Here is a 23,108-nt window from a genome sequence, read left to right on the forward strand (position 1 = left end):
TAAATTAACTGCAAGGCTAAAGAATCATGGGGAGAAAGCCATGAGTTCGTGCTTTGCTTTCTCCTCCTCTGGAATTCTGGTGTTCTCCTTGGTATTGAAACTGCACTCCTTGGCAGGTGAACTTGGTCCTGGCTGGGTTTCTCCTTGATCTTCTGGGGGAGGGGCCTGTTATAGTGATTCTCAAGTGTCTTTGCCTCAGGCGGAGTTGCACCGCCCTTACCCAGGGCCGGGCTGAGTAATCCGCTCGGGTTTGCTTTCGGGAGCTTTTGTTCCCTGAGCGCTTTCCGTAGAGTTCTGGAGGACGGGAATGAAGATGGCGGTCTCCCAGTCTCCGGCCTGGAGGAGCTGAGAGCCTGGGGCCCCACTCCTCAGTGCGCCCTCAGAGAATAGCATCCAATTACTGCCGTCACCCTGGCCTCCGGCTGCGCTCCGAGCTCACCGAGCCTGTGACTGGTTCAAGGTAACCCCGAGCTTAGAGCTCACTCCTCGGCTGTCTCTGTAGCCGGCTTCCCCGTTCTAATACCTGTAAGCTCTGCGTCACTCAGACACCACCGATCCTTCTGTGACCCTGCGGGACCTGAGGCCACGCTGACCCTGCGTGGGCTTCACCCCGGTTAAGCCTCTGGAGCGATGTCCCTCAGCGGAACAGACTTTTAAAAGTCCCGATTTTCTGCTCTGTTGCTCCGCCGCTTGCCGGGAGCCGGCCCCTCCCCCCGTGGTCTATCTTCCCGTCACTTTGGATTCACTTCTCCGCCAGTCCTACCTTTCAGAAAGTGGTTGATTTTCTGTTTCTAGAATTGCTGTTCTTCTTCTCTTCGATCTCCAGTTGGATTTGTAGGTTTTGCTATCTTTAGATAAGCTATCTAGCTGATCTCCTGCTACCTGAAGTAGTCTCAGCCTGCTACTTCTCCGCCATCTTGACTCCTCCCATCCTCTTGTTCTTTTTTTTAATCAATGTATTGTATCACATTGATTGATTTGAGGATGTTGAACCAAACTTGCATCCCAGGAATAAATCTCACTTATCGTGGAGAATAATCCTTTTAATGGACTGTTGGATCCTATTGGCTAGTATTTTGGTGAGAATTTTTGCATCTGTGTTCATCAAGGACATTGGTTTGTAATTCTGCTTTTTGGTGGGGTTTGTCTGGTTTTGGAATCAACATGATGCTGGCCTCATAAAATGAGTTTGGAAGTTTTCCTATCCATTTCTATTTTTTGGAACAGTTTCAGGAGAGTAAGTATTCTTTAAATGTTTTGTAGAATTCCCTTGGGAAGCCATGTGGTCCTGTGTTCTTGTTGGGAGATTTTTGATGACTCTTTCAATCTCCTTACTGGTTATGGTCTGTTCAGGTTTTCTATTTCTTTCTGTTCAGTTTTGGTAGTTTATAGGTCTCTAGGAATGCATCCATTTCTTCCAGATTGTTAAATTTGCTGGCATACAGTTGCTCATAATATGTTCTTAAAATTGTTTGTATTTCTTTGGTGTTGGTTGTGATCTCTCTTTTTTTTTAAAGTATTTTATTTATTTATTTGACAGAGAGAGAGAGAGATCACAAGTAGGCAGAGAGGCGGGCAGAGAGAGAGGGGAAAGCAGGCTCCTCCCTGAGCAGAGAGCCCGTTGTGGGGCTCGATCCCAGGACCCTGAGACCATGACCCAAGATGAAGGCAGAGGCCTAACCCACTGAGCCACTCAGGTGCCCCTTGTTGTGATCTCTTATCTTTCATTCATGATTTTTTAAAATTTGGGTCCTTTCTCTTTAGAAGAAACTTAATAAATTTGAGAATTTTTCCCCTTCTCCTGGGATTGTATCTAAATTTGTGGGTTCCTATATAATACCATGTGGTAGAGAAGGACATTTGTTTTTCACGCATCTTCTATTGATGTTTTCATTGTTTCAGTTAGTATTCAGTAAATGGTGCACTTAGGTTGCTGAGTTTTCCCTCATTACTGTTCTTGGGGGCCCATTCAGGTCTGCTGATTCTCAGTTCTTTATCACACTATGCTCAGCCACACAGAGTATTGGGACAAGGGAAATTTAAATGATTTAAGGCCCAATCTGTCTAGATATATTTTACAGTCATTTCTTCTCAGGTTTTGTCATCTTCCTAGAGCCCTACTGAAGACAAAAAACCAAAAACAAATGAACAACAACAACAGCAAAAACAGCACAGTCTCATTCTTCCCTTGGTTTGCCCAAACTATCTGGGGTTTTCATGGTCCTCAACCCTGAGGCTTAGTCTGATGAGTGGAGAGGGCTCTAGAACCTCTTTTTAAGTGTCTGCCAGAACCTGATAAGCTCTCTTAGCATACCCTTTTATTTTTTATTTTATTTTATTTATTTTTTAAAAATTATTTATTTATTTGACGGAGAGAGAGGGATCACAAGTAAGCAGAGAGGCAGGCAGAGAGAAAGGGGGAAGCAGGTTCCCTGCTGAGCAGAGAGTCCGATATGGGGCTCGATCCCAGGACTCCGGGATCACGACCTGAGCCAAAGGCAGAGGCTTAACCCACCAAGCCACCCAGGCACCCCCTATTTTTTTATTTTTAAAAAAGATTTATTTATTTATTAGAGAGAGAGTGCACATGAGTGGGAGGGGCAGAGGGAGAGAGAATCTCAAGCAGACTCTAAGTTTGGAGGCCGACTCGAGGCTTGATTCCAGTACCCTGAGATTGTGACCTGAGCTGAAACCAAAAGTTGGATGCTTAACCAGCTGCAGCACTACCCAGGCACCTTAGCTTCCCCTTTTAAAGGCCTCTTCCCACAAATGAGTAAATATTTCTTTGGTATAGACATTAAGAACATTCGTTCTGACTCATATATTTAAAAAATCTACAGTTTATGTTCTGAATCCTTCCCCTAACCCCCAACATTGTTCTTTTGAAACCCGAAGATTTTTTATTCTTTGTTTTTGGTAAAATCCTCTCTTTAAGGCAGCAAATGCTGAAAGATCTAGTTGCCTGGACTGGGGCAAAATAAATGGGGAGGAGGAAGTCTGGAGGCAAGGAGGAGAGGGAGGGAAGGAAGTAGGGAGAAGTTAGTGAGGTAGGGGGTGGGGAGATAGGTAAATAGATCAATGGATAGATAAATATCAAGAAGAAAAATGAAAAATGTAGGGTTATATTTTTACAGTACTGCACATCACCACATTGAAACACTTAGCTATTGGAGGCCCTTTGTGCTACCTGTAGGACCTTGCTTCTGACAACTGTAAAGTATGTCTATACCCATTTATTTTCTTTTCTGTAGTTTTACTTACCCAATTTCCAGGACTTTCCTATTAGAAAAATGGCTGGAGGGTATTTTAAAAGTACTGATGCTATTAGCAATGGGAAGGTGGGAGATGTTGGCAATAGAATGCAGTTCTTTGGCACAAATAGTTTCTGAGGAATAGAGATGTGTTGCAAAATGTGTTAGGTAATGAATGAAACAAAATAGATGGAGAAGTGTGAATCTTTTTGTTCAAATGCTGATATGTTCTGCCTTTATTTTCTTAAATTTCTAGCCCTTTAATATTCAGATAAAAAATGGTTCAGTTCCTATTTCATATGCTATAAGTTCAGAGCGCTCTCCATTATTTTTTTTTAAACATTTTATTTATTTATTTGAGAGAAGAGAGAGACAGTGAGAGAGAGCATGAGTGAGGAGAAGGTCAGAGGGAGAAGCAGACTCCCTGTGGAGCTGGGAGCCTGATGCGGGACTCGATCCTGGGACTCCAGGATCATGACCTGAGCTGAAGGCAGTCGCTTAACCAACTGAGCCACCCAGGCGCCCACTCTCCATTATTTTTGAGAGGTTTAGATAGCTATATTCTTCTGAAGTTAGCTCATGTACCCTCTTTTTGGTTATTTGGCTTCTCATTTACAGTTGAATCTATCATAACTGCTCAGTTCTTCTTTATGGCTTGTTATTGAGAATGTGGGACTAGTACCCTCTTTAAATTTAATGTGCTTTGGGGGCGCCTGGGTGGCTTAGTCAGGTGAGCATCCAACTCTTGATTTCAGCTCAGGTCTTGATCTCTTAGGCTCTGCATTAGGCGCAGTATTAATTCTAGTATAGAATAGAGGGAATTTATTGTATAGATTATAGCTAGAGGGAATCATTGCTCAGGTTAAAAACCAGAAAAATAAAAATGTTGTAAAGGATTTATAGAGGATTTCTCTTTGGGCCACACCTATTCTTATCCTTGTTCTTTGGGTCTTGAAGTTTATCTTCCTTTCTGCTTCCTCAGAGGTAGAGCAAGAGATCAGAAGAGTAGGCTTTGCTTTTCATGTGTACCCTATGAATCGTAAATATACAAAGGAGAATACACTTGGGCAAATAATTGTTAAATCCCCACTCAATGTAAAGGTTAAAACTGTAAATATATTTTACAAAGTTTGAATAAATTCATAGATAGTAGTTCTATAAAAAATTAGAGCTTTTGAAGTTGAAGTACAATCATGTCTCACTGTGTCTTACTGTGAAACTACTATGAAGCAGCTTATTTTAAAAATTTATTGTTGAAGTATAGTTGACATATAGTGGTATATGAGTTTCAGATGTATAGCACAATAATTCAACAATTCTATACATTTGATGCTACTTTAAGAGACTCAGGATATACTAATATACTTCATTAACACAGAATTTTGAATATTTTAATATTTTCCTGAGGCATTTTGAGTATTATCTTGATGGCATTATAATCACTTTAAAATTTGATTCTGAAATATTTTATATTAATAATAGATGAAAATGAACGAGAAGAAACGAGGCAAGTATATGTGGATCTAAATAATAATATTGAGGTAAGTTTTAGTAAAAAGTTAAATATTTTAAACAGGGGCATTTCTTTTTTTTTTTTTTTTTTTTAATTTGAATGCAATTAGCCAACATATAGTACATCATTAGTTTCACATGTAGTGTTTAACAATCCATTGGTTGTGTATAATAGATGCATTTCTAAGCAGAGTAGAGTGATAACTCTTCTTGATAAAGGGATTATTATTTATTTGTTGACATATGATTATATCCAGTAAGCTTCTTAAGGTTCTATACTAGGAGTGTTAATGTTTTGTTATTTAGTAGCTTTTGAATTTACATGTTAGTGACACCAATTTATGAAGTATTAACTCTGTGTCAGAGACTAGCATATTATGACACATACACATTAATTTGAAACATACAAAATACCTGGTTCCTGCTTACCTCTCTTATTCCATCATCTTTGTTTTCTACTTTGCTTCTCTGCTATAGTTGTTCTTTTTTATTTTTCTGAAACTTTCTAGCCTCTTTCTGATCTTGGTTCTTTGATTTTGTTCTGTCTAGCACTTTTGTGTCAAGGTTTAGTGCAAATTTTTTTTTTTTTAAATCTCCTTTACTACTTTATCTAAAATACCTTTCCATTCAATTATTTTCTGTCTCCTCACCTCATTTAGTTTTTCTGAAGAGCACTTGAAAATACATGACATTTATTTGATATACATGTGTATGTATACCTGGAATGTTAGTTAGTTCCAGTAGGGTAAGGACTTTGTCTTAATCTCAAGTGTCTAAAACAGTGGTTGGCACATAATAGATAAGCAGTAACTATTTATTGAACAAATAAATGAATTCATACAATTTTGCAAATAAAGATTTGTTGAATACTGAATGAACTCATGCTGCCAGATGACGAAAGTGTAATTTGGACTCTACTAGGGAGGGACCTCAGAGAGGATACACTTTAGTGGAGGAAGACAGAAATTAAATAAGTAAGCAAAAAATAAAATTACAGATTCTGTTAAGAGCTATTAAGTAAATAACTAGAATACCAACAATCATTTTGCTGTTGTTTGGTATTATATAATTTAAGCTTCTGGGAAGCAAATATAATAGGCAGTCAGTGGGTTTTTAGTAAATATTTAATTATTACAAGTTATAGGGATTTCATTATTCAAAGTTGAATGGTTTTAAATTTAATGATCCTGAGACAAATTTATTAATATTTTCATAGTTGGAAGAACCTATTTAAAAAATATAAGTATGATTCTTAAAAGTTAAACTTTGTTTCAGAAAATGATAATAGCTTTTGAGGAACTTCGTGTACAAGCTGAGAATTCCAGATTGGAAATGCATTTTAAATGTACGGATCTTGTTTAATTTTCATATTACTCTACTGATGTTTATATTTTATTAGATTCTTTTTAAAAATTTATATTATCTTTTATTTTTTTAATCAACATATAATGTATTATTTGTTTCAGGGGTACAGGTCTGTGATTCATCAGTCTTACACATTTCACAGCACTCACCATACCAAATACCCTCTCCAGTGTCCATCACCCAGCCATCTCATTCCTCCAATCCCCCTCCCCTCCAGCAACCCTCAGTTTGTTTCCTGAGATTAAGAGTTTCTTATGGTTTGTCTCCCTCTCTGATTTCATCTTGTTTCGTTTTTCCCTCCCTTCCCCTGTGATCCTTTGTCTTATTTCTCAAAGTCCTCATATCAGTGAGATCATAATGATAATTGACTTTCTCTGATTGACTTATTTCACTTAGCATAATACCCTCTAGTTCCATCCATGTCATCACAAATGACAAGATTGTTTTTTGATGGCTGCATAGTATTCCATTTTGTGTGTGTGTGTGTGTGTGTGTGTGTGTGTGTGTGTGTGTCTATTTATGTACGCCACATCTTTATCCATTCATCTGTTGATGGAGATTTATTAGATTCTTTTAATGTTTTCACAGCTTCAGTTTGATGCCCCAACTGTTTCAAATTTTGTATTCTTTGTGGTTTTGCAAGCCCCTCAAAATCTTGTGTAATGTGGAAGGTAATTGATATATATTGAAAATACCCTTTTGGCTTCAAAGCTACATTTTCCCTGAAATTAAACTTACTATGATTTGTACTTTATTTTTTAGAAGTGTGATTTGGTCTTATTTTTACATTTTTTGGTAAAGTTTCATGTCAAAATAAGTTGACACTTGAATGACCTGGGTTTGAACAGTGCAGGTCCACTTATATTTGGATTTTTTTCAATAAATCACAGTACTATAAATGTATTTGCTTTATGATTTTCTTAATACTTTCTTTTTTTCTGGGGCTCCTGGGTGACTCAGTGGGTTAAAGCTCTGCCTTCGGCTCAGGTCATGATCGCAGGATCCTGGGATCAAGCCCCATATCAGGCTCTCTGCTCAGCAGGGAGCCTGCTTCCCTTCCTCTCTCTCTGACTGCCTCTCTGCCTACTTGTGATCTCTGTCAAATAAATAAAATAAAAATCTTAAAAAAAACTTTCTTTTTTCTAACTTTATTGTAAGAGTATAGCTTATAATATATATGATGTTCAAAATGTGTGTTAAGCAACTTTATGTTACAGGTAAGACTTCTGGTTAGCAGTAGGCTATTAGTTTAGTTTTTGGGGAGTCAAAAGTTGCATGTGAATTTTCAGCTATGGTAGGGGTCAGCACCCCTAATGTTTAAGGGTCAACTATATATACACATTTAAAATGCGTTATTTCAGGGGCGCCTGGGTGGCTCACTGGGTTGGGCCGCTGCCTTCGGCTCAGGTCATGATCTCAGGGTCCTGGGATCGAGTCCTGCATCGGGCTCTCTGCTCGGCAGGGAGCCTGCTTCTCTCTCTCTCTCTCTCTCTGCCTGCTTCTCTGCCTACTTGTGATCTCTCTCTGTCAAATAAATAAATAAAATCTTTAAAAAAAAAATAAAATGCGTTATTTCAGATTAGCGTGTTATAAGGAATAAACTCTTACATATGTACTATTGTAAAAAGTACAGAATTTTATTCTACTTTGATGTTTTAAAAATTCACTACTTTACTCAAAAGAAAGTTAGTAGCAAGAAAATAGCAGTTAAGCTTGTTAGAAACCTTTGAGGCTTAGTATCTAGATAAATAAGGAGGTGAGATAAAATACAAGAAGCTTTAAATTTTGTTCTTATATAATTATATTAAATTATTAAAGTATAGCTGCTTTATTTTTAAAGTAAAAGAAGATTATGAAAAAATCCAGCACCTTGAAGAGGAATACAAGAAGGAAGTAAATGACAAGGAAAAGCAGGTATTTTTTAAAATCAGTTTTGTATTTTTTATGTTTATTAACTCATAAAATACTTAAAATTTCAAAAGAAATCTACTTGCTGACTGCATGATAAATTTCTATAAGAGAATTTTAGTATTTTACATATCAAACATACAGCCTTTTGCCTAGCAGAATTAATTTCCACTGATTCAAACAGGCATGCACTGAATACCAGAATTTAAAAAAAAATCAATGAATTTTCTATAGTATTTAAATAGGTCATGGTTGCAAAAATAATTAACTTTTGTTCAGATAAAAACCTTATAAAATGTAAAGATGATGATCATTGACCACTTAATCCACATTTTGCAGTCTATTTTGAAATGCACTTACTATTCATGACCCCATTGATGGGGAACTAAAATGTTCTTTCCCTTCTATTTGTCATATAGTGGAAAATTTGAAAATAATGAGTCTGTGTTTTTATTATTCACAAGAATACCAGGTTATTACTGTGACAAATTTATCAGTTTGAAGTCCTGTGCTTTCCAATGGAAAACGATTCATCGAAAGGAATCCTCTTCTATTTCCCCCCTATTTTTTCAGAGTTTTTCTTCTTTGATTTGGCACAGGATACTTTGTAATGATAGATAACTTTTTAAGTAGACAATCTTGTTAACTGAAAGTACAGAGAAGATAGGGTTTTCTTTAAGTTCTGGTTAAATTTATATGTTACGTTTAGATCTTTTAAATGAGTTAACAGTTTTCTATATTTTAGCTGAAATTTTAAACTAGTTTCTGAAAGAAGGTGTTTTTAAAAGTTAAAATTGTGTGTATTATAAAGAACACAAAAGTAGAGGGAAGTGCTAAAAAACTTGTTGGGTTCTGGGTGCATGGGCAGATGAAAATAGGGCAGTGAGGTCTTTCTGCCATCTTGAATCTGGAAGTCTTCAGCTTGTCTTTTTGTCTTTCACCTTTTTCTTCACATGGATTCTATATTCTTCTTCTTATTATTTTTTTAAAGATTTTATTTATTTATTTGACAGAGGGAGACACAGAGAGGGAACACAAGCAGGGGGAGTGGGAGAGGGAGAAGGCTTCGTGCTGAGCAGGGAGCCTGATACGGAGCTCTGTCCTAGTACCCCGGTATCATGCCCTGAGCTGAAGGAAGGTTCTTAACAACTGAGCCACCCAGGTGCCCTTGGACTCTATATTCTAATCATCTGAATATTTTCACTTCTCTAAATGCGGCATGATCTCTTGATCCTTTGTGTTCTTACACAAGTTAAAATGTTCATTTTTCTGGGTTTGCCTGATTAATTTCTACTTGACTATCAAGACTCAACGCAGTACTCTGAGAAGGATTAATTTTTATTACATCCCCTAAGACCGAGGTAATTGTTTTCCTGATTCATATATTTTTGTCCTATAACTAATAATATTCAAGTATAGTTGTTTGTCTCCTGGTCTAGGTTCTGAGGGGTTTTTTGTTGTTGTTGTTTTATTTAAGCTTATGAACATGACTTTTTTTTTTAAGATTTATTTATTTGACAGAGAGAGATCACAAGTAGACAGAGGCAGGCAGAGAGAGAGAGAAAGAGAGAGAGAGAGAGAGGGAAGCAGGCTCCCTGCTGAGCAGAGAGCCCGATGCGGGACTTGATCCCAGGACCCTGAGATCATGACCTGAGCCGAAGGCAGCGGCTTAACCCACTGAGCCACCCAGGCGCCCCAAGCTTATGAACATGACTTTTAAACATAAAATTAAAGCTATTCATCATAATTTGCTATACTACAACATTAAATTAGTTACTTCAGAGCATAAGTTAAATGGTTTAAAGTAAGCCTGTAATATAACTTAAAAAACTTTCCTGTCTCATACATGCAAATTAACTTCTCCACATAAATGTCTCTCCACTCTAAGTTACCCTTCTCCTAAAGTCACTTCTCTGAAGCTTATCATAGTCCAAAGAGAAGGAAAAAAGTGTAATCAGGACTGATATATGTATTAAAAAAAAAAGATGGCACAGAAGAAGAGAATGCAGTTCTACAAGTGCAGACCATCTTCAAGTAACAGTTGAGACAATAGAATAAATGCAGAGGCATCATGATGAATCCCACTTAACTAGACCAACACTTCTCTACAAATTACGTTCTTTGATTGTCAATTAAATACAAATTTTAACTTCATAGCTCAACAATTAAGGGTCATATACTGAAGTCAGTACACACACCTAACATTTCAGTTTGAGCTGTTTCATATATATAGAGCTGAAATCTGTTACAAGGTATGGCCTAACAAATGTTAGTGAGAATTTTTAAAAAAATAGTTTTTATGAGTATTAAACTTTTCTTGCACATTGAAGTCCTCATATACAGGGCAAAGTCAGAACTTTTATATTTGAATTTATTCTTCATTTAACTTTTAAAACACTACTGTGGTTGAATATTAAAACAAAAGCAAAAGCAAAAGCAAGTAGTGAGCTATGATTATACTCCATCACTCATTCACTACAGCATGTAAAATGCCAGCAGTGTTATTCACTGGCCCCATTAAGAGGTCTGATCCTGGGGACGCCTGGGTGGCTCAGTTGGTTGGACGACTGCCTTCAGCTCAGGTCATGATCCCGGGCGGCCGGGATCGAGTCCCACGTCGGGCTCCCAGCTCCATGGGGAGTCTGCTTCTCCCTCTGACCTTCTCCTCCTCGCTTATGCTCTCTCTCACTGTCTCTCTCTCAAATAAATAAAATCTAAAAAAAAAAAAAAAAAAGAGGTCTGATCCTGAACACCATCCCTATGATGATGTTCACCATCCTCATATGCATCCCCATTGTAATGGCACTGTCTCTCCTGATTTGGATCTAAGTCCAGCAACTACCTGGTCCGTTTCATCAGTCTCTTCTACTTCCTACTTCTCAAGTAGGAGTTTTTCCAGCAAAGAGAGAAAGGCATTCTCAGGAAAGTTTACCTTAAATTTGATGATTAGGCAACTCTTCTCATATGGTCTATGATAAATTGGCATGCCTTTATTTAGCACACACTTGATAGCTCCATACCTGACAATCTGACCTGGATGAGAGGTGATGATGATGGTTTGGTTGTCAAAAATAGATATTGGCTTTGGAAAGCCACAGGGTGCTTCAGTCAGCTGTATGTCCATGCACATGAAAAGGTCTTCTTGCTGAGTAAAAGCAATGTGGTCCTTCTGACCTAAAACAATAATAATATCTCCTTGTTGCAGTCCTGGTTCTTGGTGTCCTTCACCATGGAATGTTATCTTGCCATCTTTCAAATCTTTGTCAGTATGAACTTCTAGAATCTTTCTCAAACTATCTTCCTTCCATTTCAGCTTTCACATCTGTCTTTAGGACTGATCTGTTACCCATGGCCCTTGCACTCCATGTATACAGATTGAATTTGCTGAGCCATTCCAGGTCCTATGTGATAAATTGTTATTATTTGCTTTCCAGTACCTCCACAATTGGGACAACATTCTACTCTTTTCTTACCACCACAGCCTTCACATTTGTTACAAATCACATTCTTTTGCAGAGCTAATTTTCTTGTTGCACCATTATGTAAATCTTCTAATTACTGAGAGCAGATGTACAACATTTTTACCTCTTCTTTCTCTCTGCAGTCTTCCTCCTCCTCCAAAAATCATATCAAAGATGTCCATGGGGGAGCCAAAACCACCACCAGCTCCACCTTCTTTAACTGTATGCTCTCCTCCTTTGTCATATACTTGCCTTTTCTTTGCATCAGAGAGTTCTTCATAAGCTTGAGAAATCTGTTTAAACTTTTCCCCTTCCTTTGGATTCTTCTCAGGATGGTACGTCAAGACCAGTTTCCTGTAAGCCTTTTTTAGTTCTTGGTTGGCATTGGGTTTGACCCCCAAAGCATCATAGTAAGTTGTTTCTTTCACCATTTTCTAAAGCCAGTGAGCATGTTGAGGTCAGTGTGGAGGAGCGGGAAGGAGTGCATTGGTGGGCAGAGCTCAGGCAGTCGCTGCTTCTCCGCTTCCCACCTAATGTTCTGGAACATTCCCTAGGCTCTGTGTTTCTTTAAGTTCCCTCATCTCTGTATATTCAGTACTTTGGTTTATGGAACAGAGGAGGTGCTTCATAATATTTATGGAATAAATGAAACAATACATTTTATTATATATCTTCTAAGTTCTAACTTAAAATGAACCTTATAATATTGGGTAGATCATATTAGTTTAAACATTTTTTGAATGAACATTGTGCAGGCATATACTAAATGCCCTTGCACAATTGGCTGAAAAGCACAGAAACAAGTACATAAAATAATCATAGGTGGTGGTAATTGCTAAGGTGTCATGTGTAATTTTTCATATCTCTAATGTATTACTTAAATATTTCATTTTAGGTATCACTGCTATTGCTCCAAAATACTGAGAAAGAAAATAAAATGAAAGATTTAATATTTCTGCTGGAGGAATCCAGAGATAAAGTTAATCAATTAGAGGAGAAGACAAGTAAGAATTTACATAAGAAAATACAATAATGTGTCTTATGTATTACTCTTACTATATTTAAAATTTTGGCTTTCATTGTAGTTTTGTTGTAATGTTTTCCAGTGCTGTAATTCTCAACCTGGTTTGGATCAGTTGGAGAAGGGGTGTAATAGAGTCACTTAGGGAACTTTTTCATTGTACATGTGCTCTTCTTTTCACTTTTCCATACTCCCTGCTTCTTTAGAATTTCAACACAATACTCCAAGAAAACAAGGATCTGTTTTTCTTTTTGTTTACTGATGCATTCCCAGTGCCTAGAACAGTACATGGCACACGGGACACTCAACTATTTCATGAATGACTGAATACACTGGAACACTGTAGAGGAAGTCAGTGTTCCTGGAGCAAGACATTTGGAAAGGCATTAGGGAAAATAGCTTGTTGAACTAAATCTTTGATGATTAAAGCTTTACTAGACAGTGAATTGGAAGGGAGAATGTAGGCAGAAGAAATGCCTTGTGCAAGTCCTAGAACTGTCAAAGTTTCTATTTGAAACATTGATTGGTATGTCTTTGTTAGAGAACTCAGTAGGTGAGACCGGAAAAGAATGGATCAGATTATGAAGAATCTTGAATGTCAATTAAGACTATCTTACTGAATAGTTTTTAAACTTGTTTAAGGCACTTGGAAGGCATAATACACTTATGAAACACTGTGCACCTTTCAGAGCATCATATGGATTTTGTGGTATTTGTCACTTTTCTCTTAAAAACATCCTCTTTTGCATATGACAAATAATTATCTAGTTCCTGTGAAACTATGCCTGCTCATTTGATCTTACAATTAATATATCCTATACTCTAGACATCACAAAATGAACTTCCCCTACATTTGCCATTCTTTCTATGTCCCCATCATACTTTCACTACTTCCTCTACGCAAAAGGAGGAGCCTCTTACCTCGAATCCAAATATTTTGCCTGAATTCCAGTGAGCTCCTTATTCTTAAGAATGGCTTAACCATTAGTCATCTGTGACTAAGGGTGTCTTGCAGGCAGGGACTCTGTCCATTAAATATCTATGTAACTCAGTGTCTAGCATATTGCTATGTACCTAGTAGTCAAATAGATATTAGGATGAATGGATATTTAATCTTATCATATAAAACTGGAAATAATTTACTGGCAGTAAGTAACCAATTCTTGTGAGATTCTGCAGACTCATGCACTGAAATGTATTCATTTAAGTTACATTTATGTAACATTTAAGTTGTATTCATTTATTATGTCCTATATGTATCTCTTATTCTTTTTTTCTCTGTTTCATTTTGGAGATCTATCGACCTGTTTCATAATCCTGCCTTCTTCTGTGTCTAATTTGCTTTTATTTATTTAGTTTTTTTCTATTATGTTCAGTTAGCCACTGTATAGTACATAATTAGTTTTTGATGTTGTGTTCAGTGATTCATTAGTTAAGTAAAACACCCAGTGCTCATCACAACATGTGCCCTTCTCAGTACCGATCACCCTATAACCACCTCCCCCAACCAGGGAAACCCTCAGGTTGTTTTCTGGGGTCCATAGTCTCTCGTAGTTCATTTCCCTCTCTGATTTCTCCCCATTTGGATTTCCCTCCTTTCCTCTTTGGTCCTTTGAGCTACTGCTTATGTTCCATATATGAGTGAAACCATATGATAATTGTCTTTCTCTACTTGACTTACCTCACTGTTCCATCCATGTTGATGTAAATGGTGGATGTTCATTGTTTCTGATAGCTGAATAATATTCCATTGTATATATGTACCACATCTTCTTTGTCTAATTTGCTTTTAAACCTACCTACAGAATTCTTTATTTTGGATTAATCATATTTTTTTCCTTCTAAAATAGCCATTTTATTATTATTATATTTTTGTTTGTTTTTAATCATTTTTTAAATTTATTTTCAGCATAACAGTATTCATTGTTTTTGTACCACACCCAGTGCTCTATGCAATCCGTGCCCTCTCTAATACCCACCACCTGGTTCCCCCCACCCTCCCCCCCCCCCACCTCTTCAAACCCTTCAGATTGTTTTTCAGAGTCCATAGTCTCTCATTGTTCACCTCCCCTTCCAATTTCCCCCAACTCCCTTCTCCTAACTCCCCATGTCCTCCATGCTATTTGTTATACTCCACAAATAAGTGAAACCATATGATAATTGACTCTCTCTGCTTGACTTATTTCACTCAGCATAATCTCTTCCAGTCCGTCCATGTTGCTACAAAAGTTGGGTTTTCAAATTCCAATTCTCTGGTTAAATTCTGTCTTGCTGTACATATTGTATGTTTCTATTTATATTTTTTATCAAAGTATAATTAATATACAGTATTATATTTCAGATGTACAATGTAATGATTCAATAATTCTATACATTACTCAGTGTTCACTGTAAGTGTAGTCCCCAAAGTGTAGTCCCCAAACAACGTTACTACAATATAATTGACTATGTTTTCTATGCTATTCTTTTTATCTCCATGATTTACTTATTTTATAAATGGAAGTTTGTACTTCTTAATCGTCTTTATTTTACCCATCTCCCTTCCCCCACCTTCCCTCTAGCAGCCATTGAGTTTGTTATCTGTTTTGCTTTTCGGATTCTACATATATATGTGAAATAATATGGTATTTTTCTTTCTGTGTCTCACTCTATTTCATTTAGTATACTTACCCTCTAGTTTCATCCATAAACATGGCAAGATCTCATTCTTTTTTATATGGCTGAGTAATATTCCATTATATATGTATGTATGTATGTTGTGTGTGTGTGTGTGTGTGTGTGTATATATATATATATATATATATATATATATATATATATATATATGTATCCCATATCCTCTTTATCCATTCATCTATTGATGGTCACTTGGGTTAATTCCATATCTTGGCTATTGTAAACAATGCTACAACAAACATAGGGGTACATATATCTTTTTGAATTAGTCTTTTTGTTTTCTTTGAGTATATATCCAGAAGTGGAATTGCTGGATTTTATGGAATGCTATCTTTAATTTTCGATGGAATATCTATACTGTTTTCCACAGTGGTTGCACCAATTTACATTCTTGGCAACAGTGCATGAGAGTTCCCTTTTCTTCACATCCTTGCCAACACTTGTTATTTGTTGTCTTTTTGATTCTAGCCATTCTCTGACAGGTGTGAGGTGAAACCTTGTTGTGGTTTTGATTTGCATTTCCCTGATGATTAGTGATGTTGAGCATCTTTTCAAGTGTCTGTTGGTCATCTGTATGTCTTTTTCAGAAAAATGTGTATTCAGGTCTTGTGCTCATTTTTAAAAAAGATTTTATTTATTTGAGAGAATGAGTAGGGGGAGGAGTAGCAGAGGAGGAGGGAGAAGGAGAGGGAAAGAATCTCAAGCAGACTCCACACTGAGCACTGAACCCAACTTGGATCTCAATCTCAGGATCCTGAGATCATGACCTGAGCTGAAACTAATAGTCAGATGCTTCATTGACTGAGCCACCCAGGTGCCTCAGGTCCTCTGCTCATTATTTAATTGGATTTTTTTTTCCATGTTGAGCTGTGTAAGTTCTTTTATATTTTAGATATTAACCCCTTACTGGACATGCCATTGGCAGATATTGTCTCCCATTCAATAGGTTGCCTTTTTGTTTTATTGATTGTTTCCTTTGCTGTGCAAAACCTTTTTATTTGGGTGTAGTTCCAATAGTTTTTGCTTCCCTTGCCTAAGGAGATATATGCATAAATATGTTGCTGAGATGATGTGGATGGAACTAGAGGGTATTATGCCAAGTGAAATAAGTCAGTCAGAGAAAGACAAGTACTGTATGATTTCATGCATACATGGAATTTAAGAAATAAAACAGATGAACATAGGGGAAGGGAAGGAAAAAGATGAAAATTGAGAGGGAAGCAAACCATAAGATGCTGAACTCTAGGAAACAAACTGAGGGTTCCTGGAGGGGAGGGGTGGGATGGGAGAAGGCATGGGCATTAAGGAGATCACTTGATGTATTGAGCACTGGGTTTTATATGCAACTGATGGATCACTAAATTCTACCTTTGAAACTAATTTAAAAACATAATAAAAAAATTTAAAAAAAACATTGCTGAGGACAATGCCCAAGAGGTTACTGCCTGTGTTTTTACTTAGGAATTTTATGGTTTCAAGTCTCACGTTTAGGTATTTAATCCATTTGAGTCTGTTTCTGCATATGATGTAAGAAAGTTGTCTAATTTCATTCTTTTAAATGTTGCTGTTCAGTTTTCCCAGCACCATTTATTGAAGAGACTTTTTCCCATTATTATATTCTTGTCTCCTTTGGTGTAGGTTGATTATATGTGTGTGGGTTTATTTCTGGGCTATTATGTCCCATTGATCTATGTGTCTGTTTTTATGCCAGGACCATACTATTTTTATTACTACAGTTTTGTAGTGTATCTTGAGATCTGGGATTGTGATACCTCCAGGTTTGTTGTTCTTTTTCAGGATTGCTTTGGCTCTTCAGGGTCTTTTGTAGTTTCATTCAAATTTTAGAATTGCTTGTTCTGGTTCTGTTAAAAATACTATTGGTATTTTGATAGGGATTACATTGAATATATAGATAGCTTAGGGTAGCATGGATGTTTTAATAATATTAATTATTTTAGTCCAGGAGCATGGAATGTCTTTTGTTTGTATCCTCTTCAGTTTCTTTCATCAATGTCTTAATGGTTTTTGGGTACAGGTCTTTCACCTCCTTCTCCTTGGTTATTCTTTGGTATTTTATTCTTTTTGGTGCAATTGTAAATAGGTTTGCTTTCTTAATTCTCTTTCTGCTATAAATATTATTAGTGTATGGAAATGCAGCAGATTTCTGTATATTTTTTATCCTGTGTCCTTACTGAATTAATATATCCATTCTAGTAGTTTTTTGGTGAAGTCTTCAGGATTTTCTGTCTATGGTATCCTGTCATCTGCAAATAGCGAACCTTTCACTTCTTTCCGACCAATTTGGATGCTTCATATTTCTTTTTATTGTCTGCTTGCTGTGGCTAGGGCTTCTAGGACTACGTTGAATAAAAGTAGTGAGTGGACATACTTGTCTTGTTTCTGATCTTAGAGGAAAAGTTTTCAGGTTTTCACCTTTGAGTATGATGTTTGCTGTGGATTTTTCATATATGGCCTTTATGATGTTGAGATAATGTTCCCTCTAAGCCTACTTTGTTGAGGGTTTTTATCACAAATGGCTGTTGTACTTTGTCAAATGCTTTTTCTGCATCTATAGAAGTGGTGATACAGTTTTTATCCTTTCTCTTGTTGATGTGGTGTAATCATGTTGATTGATTTGCAAATATTGAACCACCCCTGCATACCAAGAATAAATCCCACTTGATCAATGTGAATGATTTTTTAAATGTATTGTTGGATTTGGTTTGCTAATATTTTGTTGAGGATTTTTACATCTATGTTCATCAGAGATACTGGCCTGCAGTTATCTTTTTTGTGTGTGTGGTGTCTTTATTAGGTTTTATTATCAGGGTAATGCTAGTCTCATAGAAAGAATTTGGAAATTTTCCTTTTCTATTTTTTTGGAATGGTTTGAGAATGGGTATTAACTGATCCTTAAATATTTGGCAGATTAACCTGTGGAGCCTGGACTTTTGTTTGTTGGGAGTTTTTCGATTACTAATTCAATTTCATCACTAATATTCAGTATGTTCAAAATTTCTATTTCTTCCTGATTAAGTTTATGAAGATTTAAAAAAAAAATAATTTATCAGCATCTTTTAGGCTGTCCAATTTGTTGGCATATAATTTTTCATAACATTCTCTTACAATCTATTGTAGTTCCTGGTGTTTGTTGTTATTTCTATTCTTTTATTTCTGGTTTTATTTATTTGAGTCCTTTATTTTTTTTTTTTTTTCTTGGAGTCTAGCTAAAGTTTGTCAATATCATTTCTTTTAAAAAAAAACTAGCTTTGGTTCCATTGACATTTCTATATATATATTTTTTAAGATTTTGTTTCATTATTTCTGCCTTAGTTTTTATTATATCCTTCTACTGGCTATAGGCTTTGTACTTTCTTTCCAGCTCCTTTAGGTGTTAAGCTAGGTTGTTTACTTGAGATTTATTTTTTTTTTAATTTATTTATTTTAGGAGAGAGTGCAAGTGGGGGTAGGGCAGAGGAGAGGGAAAGAGAGAATCCCAAGCAGACTCTGTGCTAGGAGTGGACCCCAACATTGGGCTCAGTCCCACGACCCTGAGATCATGACTTGAGCTGAAACCATGATTTAGACTCTCAACTGACTGAGCCAACCAGGTGCTCTGGTTTGTTTGTTTGTTTCTTGAGGTAGGCCGGTTATACCTATAAACTTACTTCATAGAACTGCTTTTGTCCCAAAGATTTTGGACTGTTTTGTTTTCTTTTTTCTTTTTTTAATTTATCTCAAATTAACCAAAATATAGTACATCATTAGTTTCAGATGTGGAGTTCAGTAATTCATCAGTTGCACAGAATAGCCAGTGCTCATCGCATCATAGGCCTTCCTTAATTCCCATCACCCAGTTAGCCCATCCTCCCACCCACCACCCCTCCAGCAATCCTCAGATTCTTCCTCCTAGTTATGAGTGTCTCATGGTTTGTCTCCTTCTCTGATTGCTTCCCATTCCATTTTTCCCATTCTTCCCTTATGATCCTCTGTACTCTTTCTTATATTCTTCATATGAGTGAAACCATATGATAATTGTCTTTCTCTGATTGATATATTTCGTGTAACATAATACCCTCCAGTTCCATCCATGTCGCTGTAAATGGTAGTATTTCATCCTTTCTGATGGCTTACTAATATTCCATTGTGTGTATATACCACATCTTCTTTGCACATTGATCCATCCACAGACATCTTGGCTCTCTCCACAGTTTGGCTATTGTGGACATTGCTGCTATAAACATTGGGATGCAGGTGCTCCTTCAGATCACTACATTTGTGTTTTTGGGGTAAATACCACTAGTGCAATTTGTGGGTCATAGGGTAGCTCTATTTTTTGCTTCTTGAGGAACCTCCATACTGTTTTCTGGAATGGTGGTACCAGTTTGTATTTCCACCAACAGTGTAAGAGGGTTTCCCTTTTTCCACATACTTGCAAAGATTTGTTGTTTCCTGACTTGTTAATTTTAGTCATTCTGAATGGTGTGAAGTGGTATCTCATTGTGGTTTTAATTTGTATTTCCCTGATGCCAAGTGATGCAGAGTGTTTTTTCATGTGTCTGTTGGCCATTTGTATGTCTTCTTTGGATAAATATCTGTTCTATCTTCCATTTCTTTATTGGATTATTTGTTTTTTTTTGGGTGTTGAGTTTGATAAGTTCTTTGTAGATCTTGGCTACTAGCCCTTTATAGGATACGTCATTTGCAAATATTTTCTCCCATACATAGGTTGCCTTTTAGTTTTTTTGATTGTTTCCTTTTGTTTCCGTTTTTTAAATTGTGTTATGTTAGTCACCATAAAATACATCATTAGTATTTTATCACCATAAAATACATCATTAGTTTTTGATGCGGTGTTCCAAGGTTCATTGTTTATGTACAACACCCAGTGCTCCATGCAATATGTGCCTTCCTTAACACCCACCACCAGACTCACCCATCCCCGCCCAAAACCCTCAGTTTATTTCTCATAGTCCATAGTCTCTCATGGTTCATCTCCCCCTCTGATTTCCCCCAATTTACTTTTCCTTTCCTTTTCCTAATGTCCGCCATGTTATTTCTTTTGTTCCCCAAGTAAGTGAAACCATATGATAGTTGACTTTCTCTTATTTCACTCAGCATAATCTCCTCCAGTCCTGTCCATGTTGATAGAAAAGTTGGGTATTCATCCTGTCTGATGGCTGATAATATTCCATTGTATATATGGACCACATCTTATTTATCCATTCATCTGTTGAAGTCTTGGGTTTTCCACAGTTTGATTATTGTGGACATTGCTGCTATGACCATTGGGGTACCTATGGCCCTTCTTTTTACTACATCTGTATCTTTGGAGTAAATACCCTGTAGTGCAATCGCAGGGTCATAGGGTAGCTCTATTTTTAATTTTTTGAGGAATCTCCACACTATTTTCCAAAGTGGATGCACCAACTTGTATTCCTACCAACAGTGTAGGAGGGTTCCCCTTTCTCCACAACCTCTCCAACATTTGTTGTTTCCTGTCTTGTCAATTTTTGCCATTCTGACTGGTGTAAGGTGGTATCTCATTGTGGTTTTGATTTGAATCTCTCTGTTGGCTAATGATGATGAATATTTTTTCATGTGTCTGCTAGCCATTTGTGTGTCTTCACTGGAGGAGTGTTTGTTCATGTCTTCTGCCCATTTTTTGATGTGATTATCTGTTTTGTGTGTGTTGAGTTTGAGGAGTTCTTTATAGATCCTGGGTATGAACCCTTTGTCTGTAGTGTCATTTGCAAATATCTTCTCCCATTCCGTGGGTTGCCTCTTTGTTTTGTTGACTGTTTCCTTTGCTGTGCAGAAGCTTTTGATCTTGATGAAGTCCCAAAAGTTCATTTTTGCTTTTGTTTCCTTTGCCTTTGGAGACATGTCTTGAAAGAAGTTGCTGTGGCCGATGTTGAAGAGTTTATTGCCTATGTTCTCCTCTAGGATTTTGATGGACTCCTGTCTCACATTGAGGTCTTCTAATCCATTTCGAGTTTATCTGTGTGTATGGTGTAAGAGAATGGTCAAGTTTCATTATTCTATACATAGCTGTCCAACTTGCCCAGCACCATTTATTGAAAAGACTGTCTTTTTTCCACTGGATATTTTTTTTCCTGCTTTTTTGAAGATTATTTGACCATAGAGTTGCGGGTCCATATCTTGGCTCTCTATCCTGTCCTATTTGTCAATGCATCGGTTTTTGTGCCAGTACCATGCTGTCTTGGTGATCACAGCTTTGTAATATAGCTTGAAATCAGGCAATGTGAGTCCCCAGCTTTGTTTTTCTTTTTCAGCATTTCCTTAGTGATTCAGAGACTTTTGTAGTTCCATACAAATCTAAGGATTGTCTGTTCTAGCACTTTGAAAAATGCCGGTAGTATTTTGATCGGGATGGCATTTGAAAGTATAGATTGCTCTGGGCAGTAGAGACATTTTAACCATGTTTATTCTTCTGATCCATGAACATGGAATGTTTTCCCATCTTTTTGTGTCTTCAATTTTTTCCATGAGTGTTCTGTAGGTCCTCGAGTATAGATTCTTTACCTCTTTGGTTAGGTTTATTCCAAGGTATCTTATGGTTTTTGGTGCTATAGTAAATGGAATCAATTCTCTAATTTCCCTTTCTATAGTTTCATTGTTAGTGTATAAGAAAGCAACTAATTTCTGTGCATTGATTTTGTATCCTGCCACATAACTGAATTGTTATATGAGTTCTAGTAATTCAGGGGTGGAGTCTTTTGGGTTTCCCATATAAAGTATCATGTCATCTGCAAAGAGAGAGAGTTTGACTTCTTTGCTAATTTGAATACCTTTTATTTCTATTTGTTGTCTGATTGCTGTTGCTAGGACTTCTACTACTATGTTGAACAACAGTGAGAGTAGGCAACCTTGTTGTGTTCCTGATCTCAATGGGAAGACTCTCAGCTTTTCCCCATTGAGAATGATGTTCGTTGTGGGTTTTTCATAGATGGATTTTATGAAGTTGAGGAATGTTCCCTCTATCCCTATACTTTGAAGAGTTTTAATCAGGAAAGGATTTTGTATTTTGTCAGATGTTTTTTCTGCATCAATTGAAAGGACCGTGTGGTTCTTTTCTCTTCTCTTATTGATTTGTTCTGTCCCATTGATTGATTTGTGAATGTTGAACCACCCATGTGTCCCAGGGATAAATCCCACCTGGTCATGGTAGATAATCTTTTTAATGTACTGTTGGATCCTATTAGCTAGGATCTTGTTGAGAGTCTTGGCATCCATATTCATCTCGGATACTGGTCTGAAATTCTCCCTTTTGGTGGGGTCTTTGCCTTGTTTGGGGATCAAGGTAATGCTGGCTTCATAGAAAGAGTCTGGAAGTTTTCCTTATGTTTCTACTGTTTGAAACAGCTTCAGGAGAATAGGTATTATCTTCTTTAAATGTTTGGTAGAAGTCCTCAGGGAATCCATCAGGTCCTGGAGTCTTGTTTTTTGGGAGGTTTTTGATCACTGCGTCAATGTCGTTACTAGATATTGGTCTGTTCAGGTTGTCAGTTTTAGTCTTGGAAGTTTATGTTTCTAGGAATGCATCCAGTTCTTCTAGGTTGCTTAACTTAATGGCATGTAACTGTTGATAATAATTTCTAATGATTGTTTCTATTTCCTTGGTAATAGTTGTGACCTCTTCCCTTTCATTCATAATTTTATTAATTTGAGTCCTTTCTCTTTTCTTTTGGATTAGTTTGGCCAGTGGTTTATTGATCTTATTAATTCTTTCAAAGAACCAGTTTTGTCGATGTGTTTCATTGTATCTCTTTTCTAATTCCTTGATCTGCTCTGAAATTAATTATTTCCCTTCTTGTGTGTGGGGTTGGTTTAATTTGTTGTTAATTCTCCAGTTCTTTAGGTGTAAAGAGAGTTTGTGTATTCAGGATTTTT

The 23,108-nt window shown here is 36.8% G+C and overlaps 1 protein-coding gene and 1 pseudogene across 2 annotated transcripts in view; one reads left to right on the forward strand and one right to left on the reverse strand.

Moving 5' to 3' along the window:
• Window positions 1–23,108, forward strand: part of LOC111143281 (synaptonemal complex protein 1) — a 144,537-nt gene that overhangs the window by 24,067 nt on the left and 97,362 nt on the right. For both annotated transcript variants that reach the window (XM_022496911.1, XM_022496912.1), the window contains exons 8-11: window positions 4,734–4,792; window positions 6,039–6,108; window positions 7,969–8,042; window positions 12,393–12,501. In XM_022496911.1, the coding sequence (XP_022352619.1) occupies window positions 4,734–4,792; window positions 6,039–6,108; window positions 7,969–8,042; window positions 12,393–12,501 (312 nt within the window). The remainder of the gene's footprint in view (window positions 1–4,733; window positions 4,793–6,038; window positions 6,109–7,968; window positions 8,043–12,392; window positions 12,502–23,108) is intronic.
• Window positions 10,773–11,928, reverse strand: LOC111143668 (annotated as a pseudogene).

The sequence above is a fragment of the Enhydra lutris genome, unplaced genomic scaffold, assembly GCF_002288905.1.
Source record: "Enhydra lutris kenyoni isolate GAN:26980312 unplaced genomic scaffold, ASM228890v2 scaffoldscaffold9, whole genome shotgun sequence".
NCBI lineage: Eukaryota > Metazoa > Chordata > Mammalia > Carnivora > Mustelidae > Enhydra > Enhydra lutris.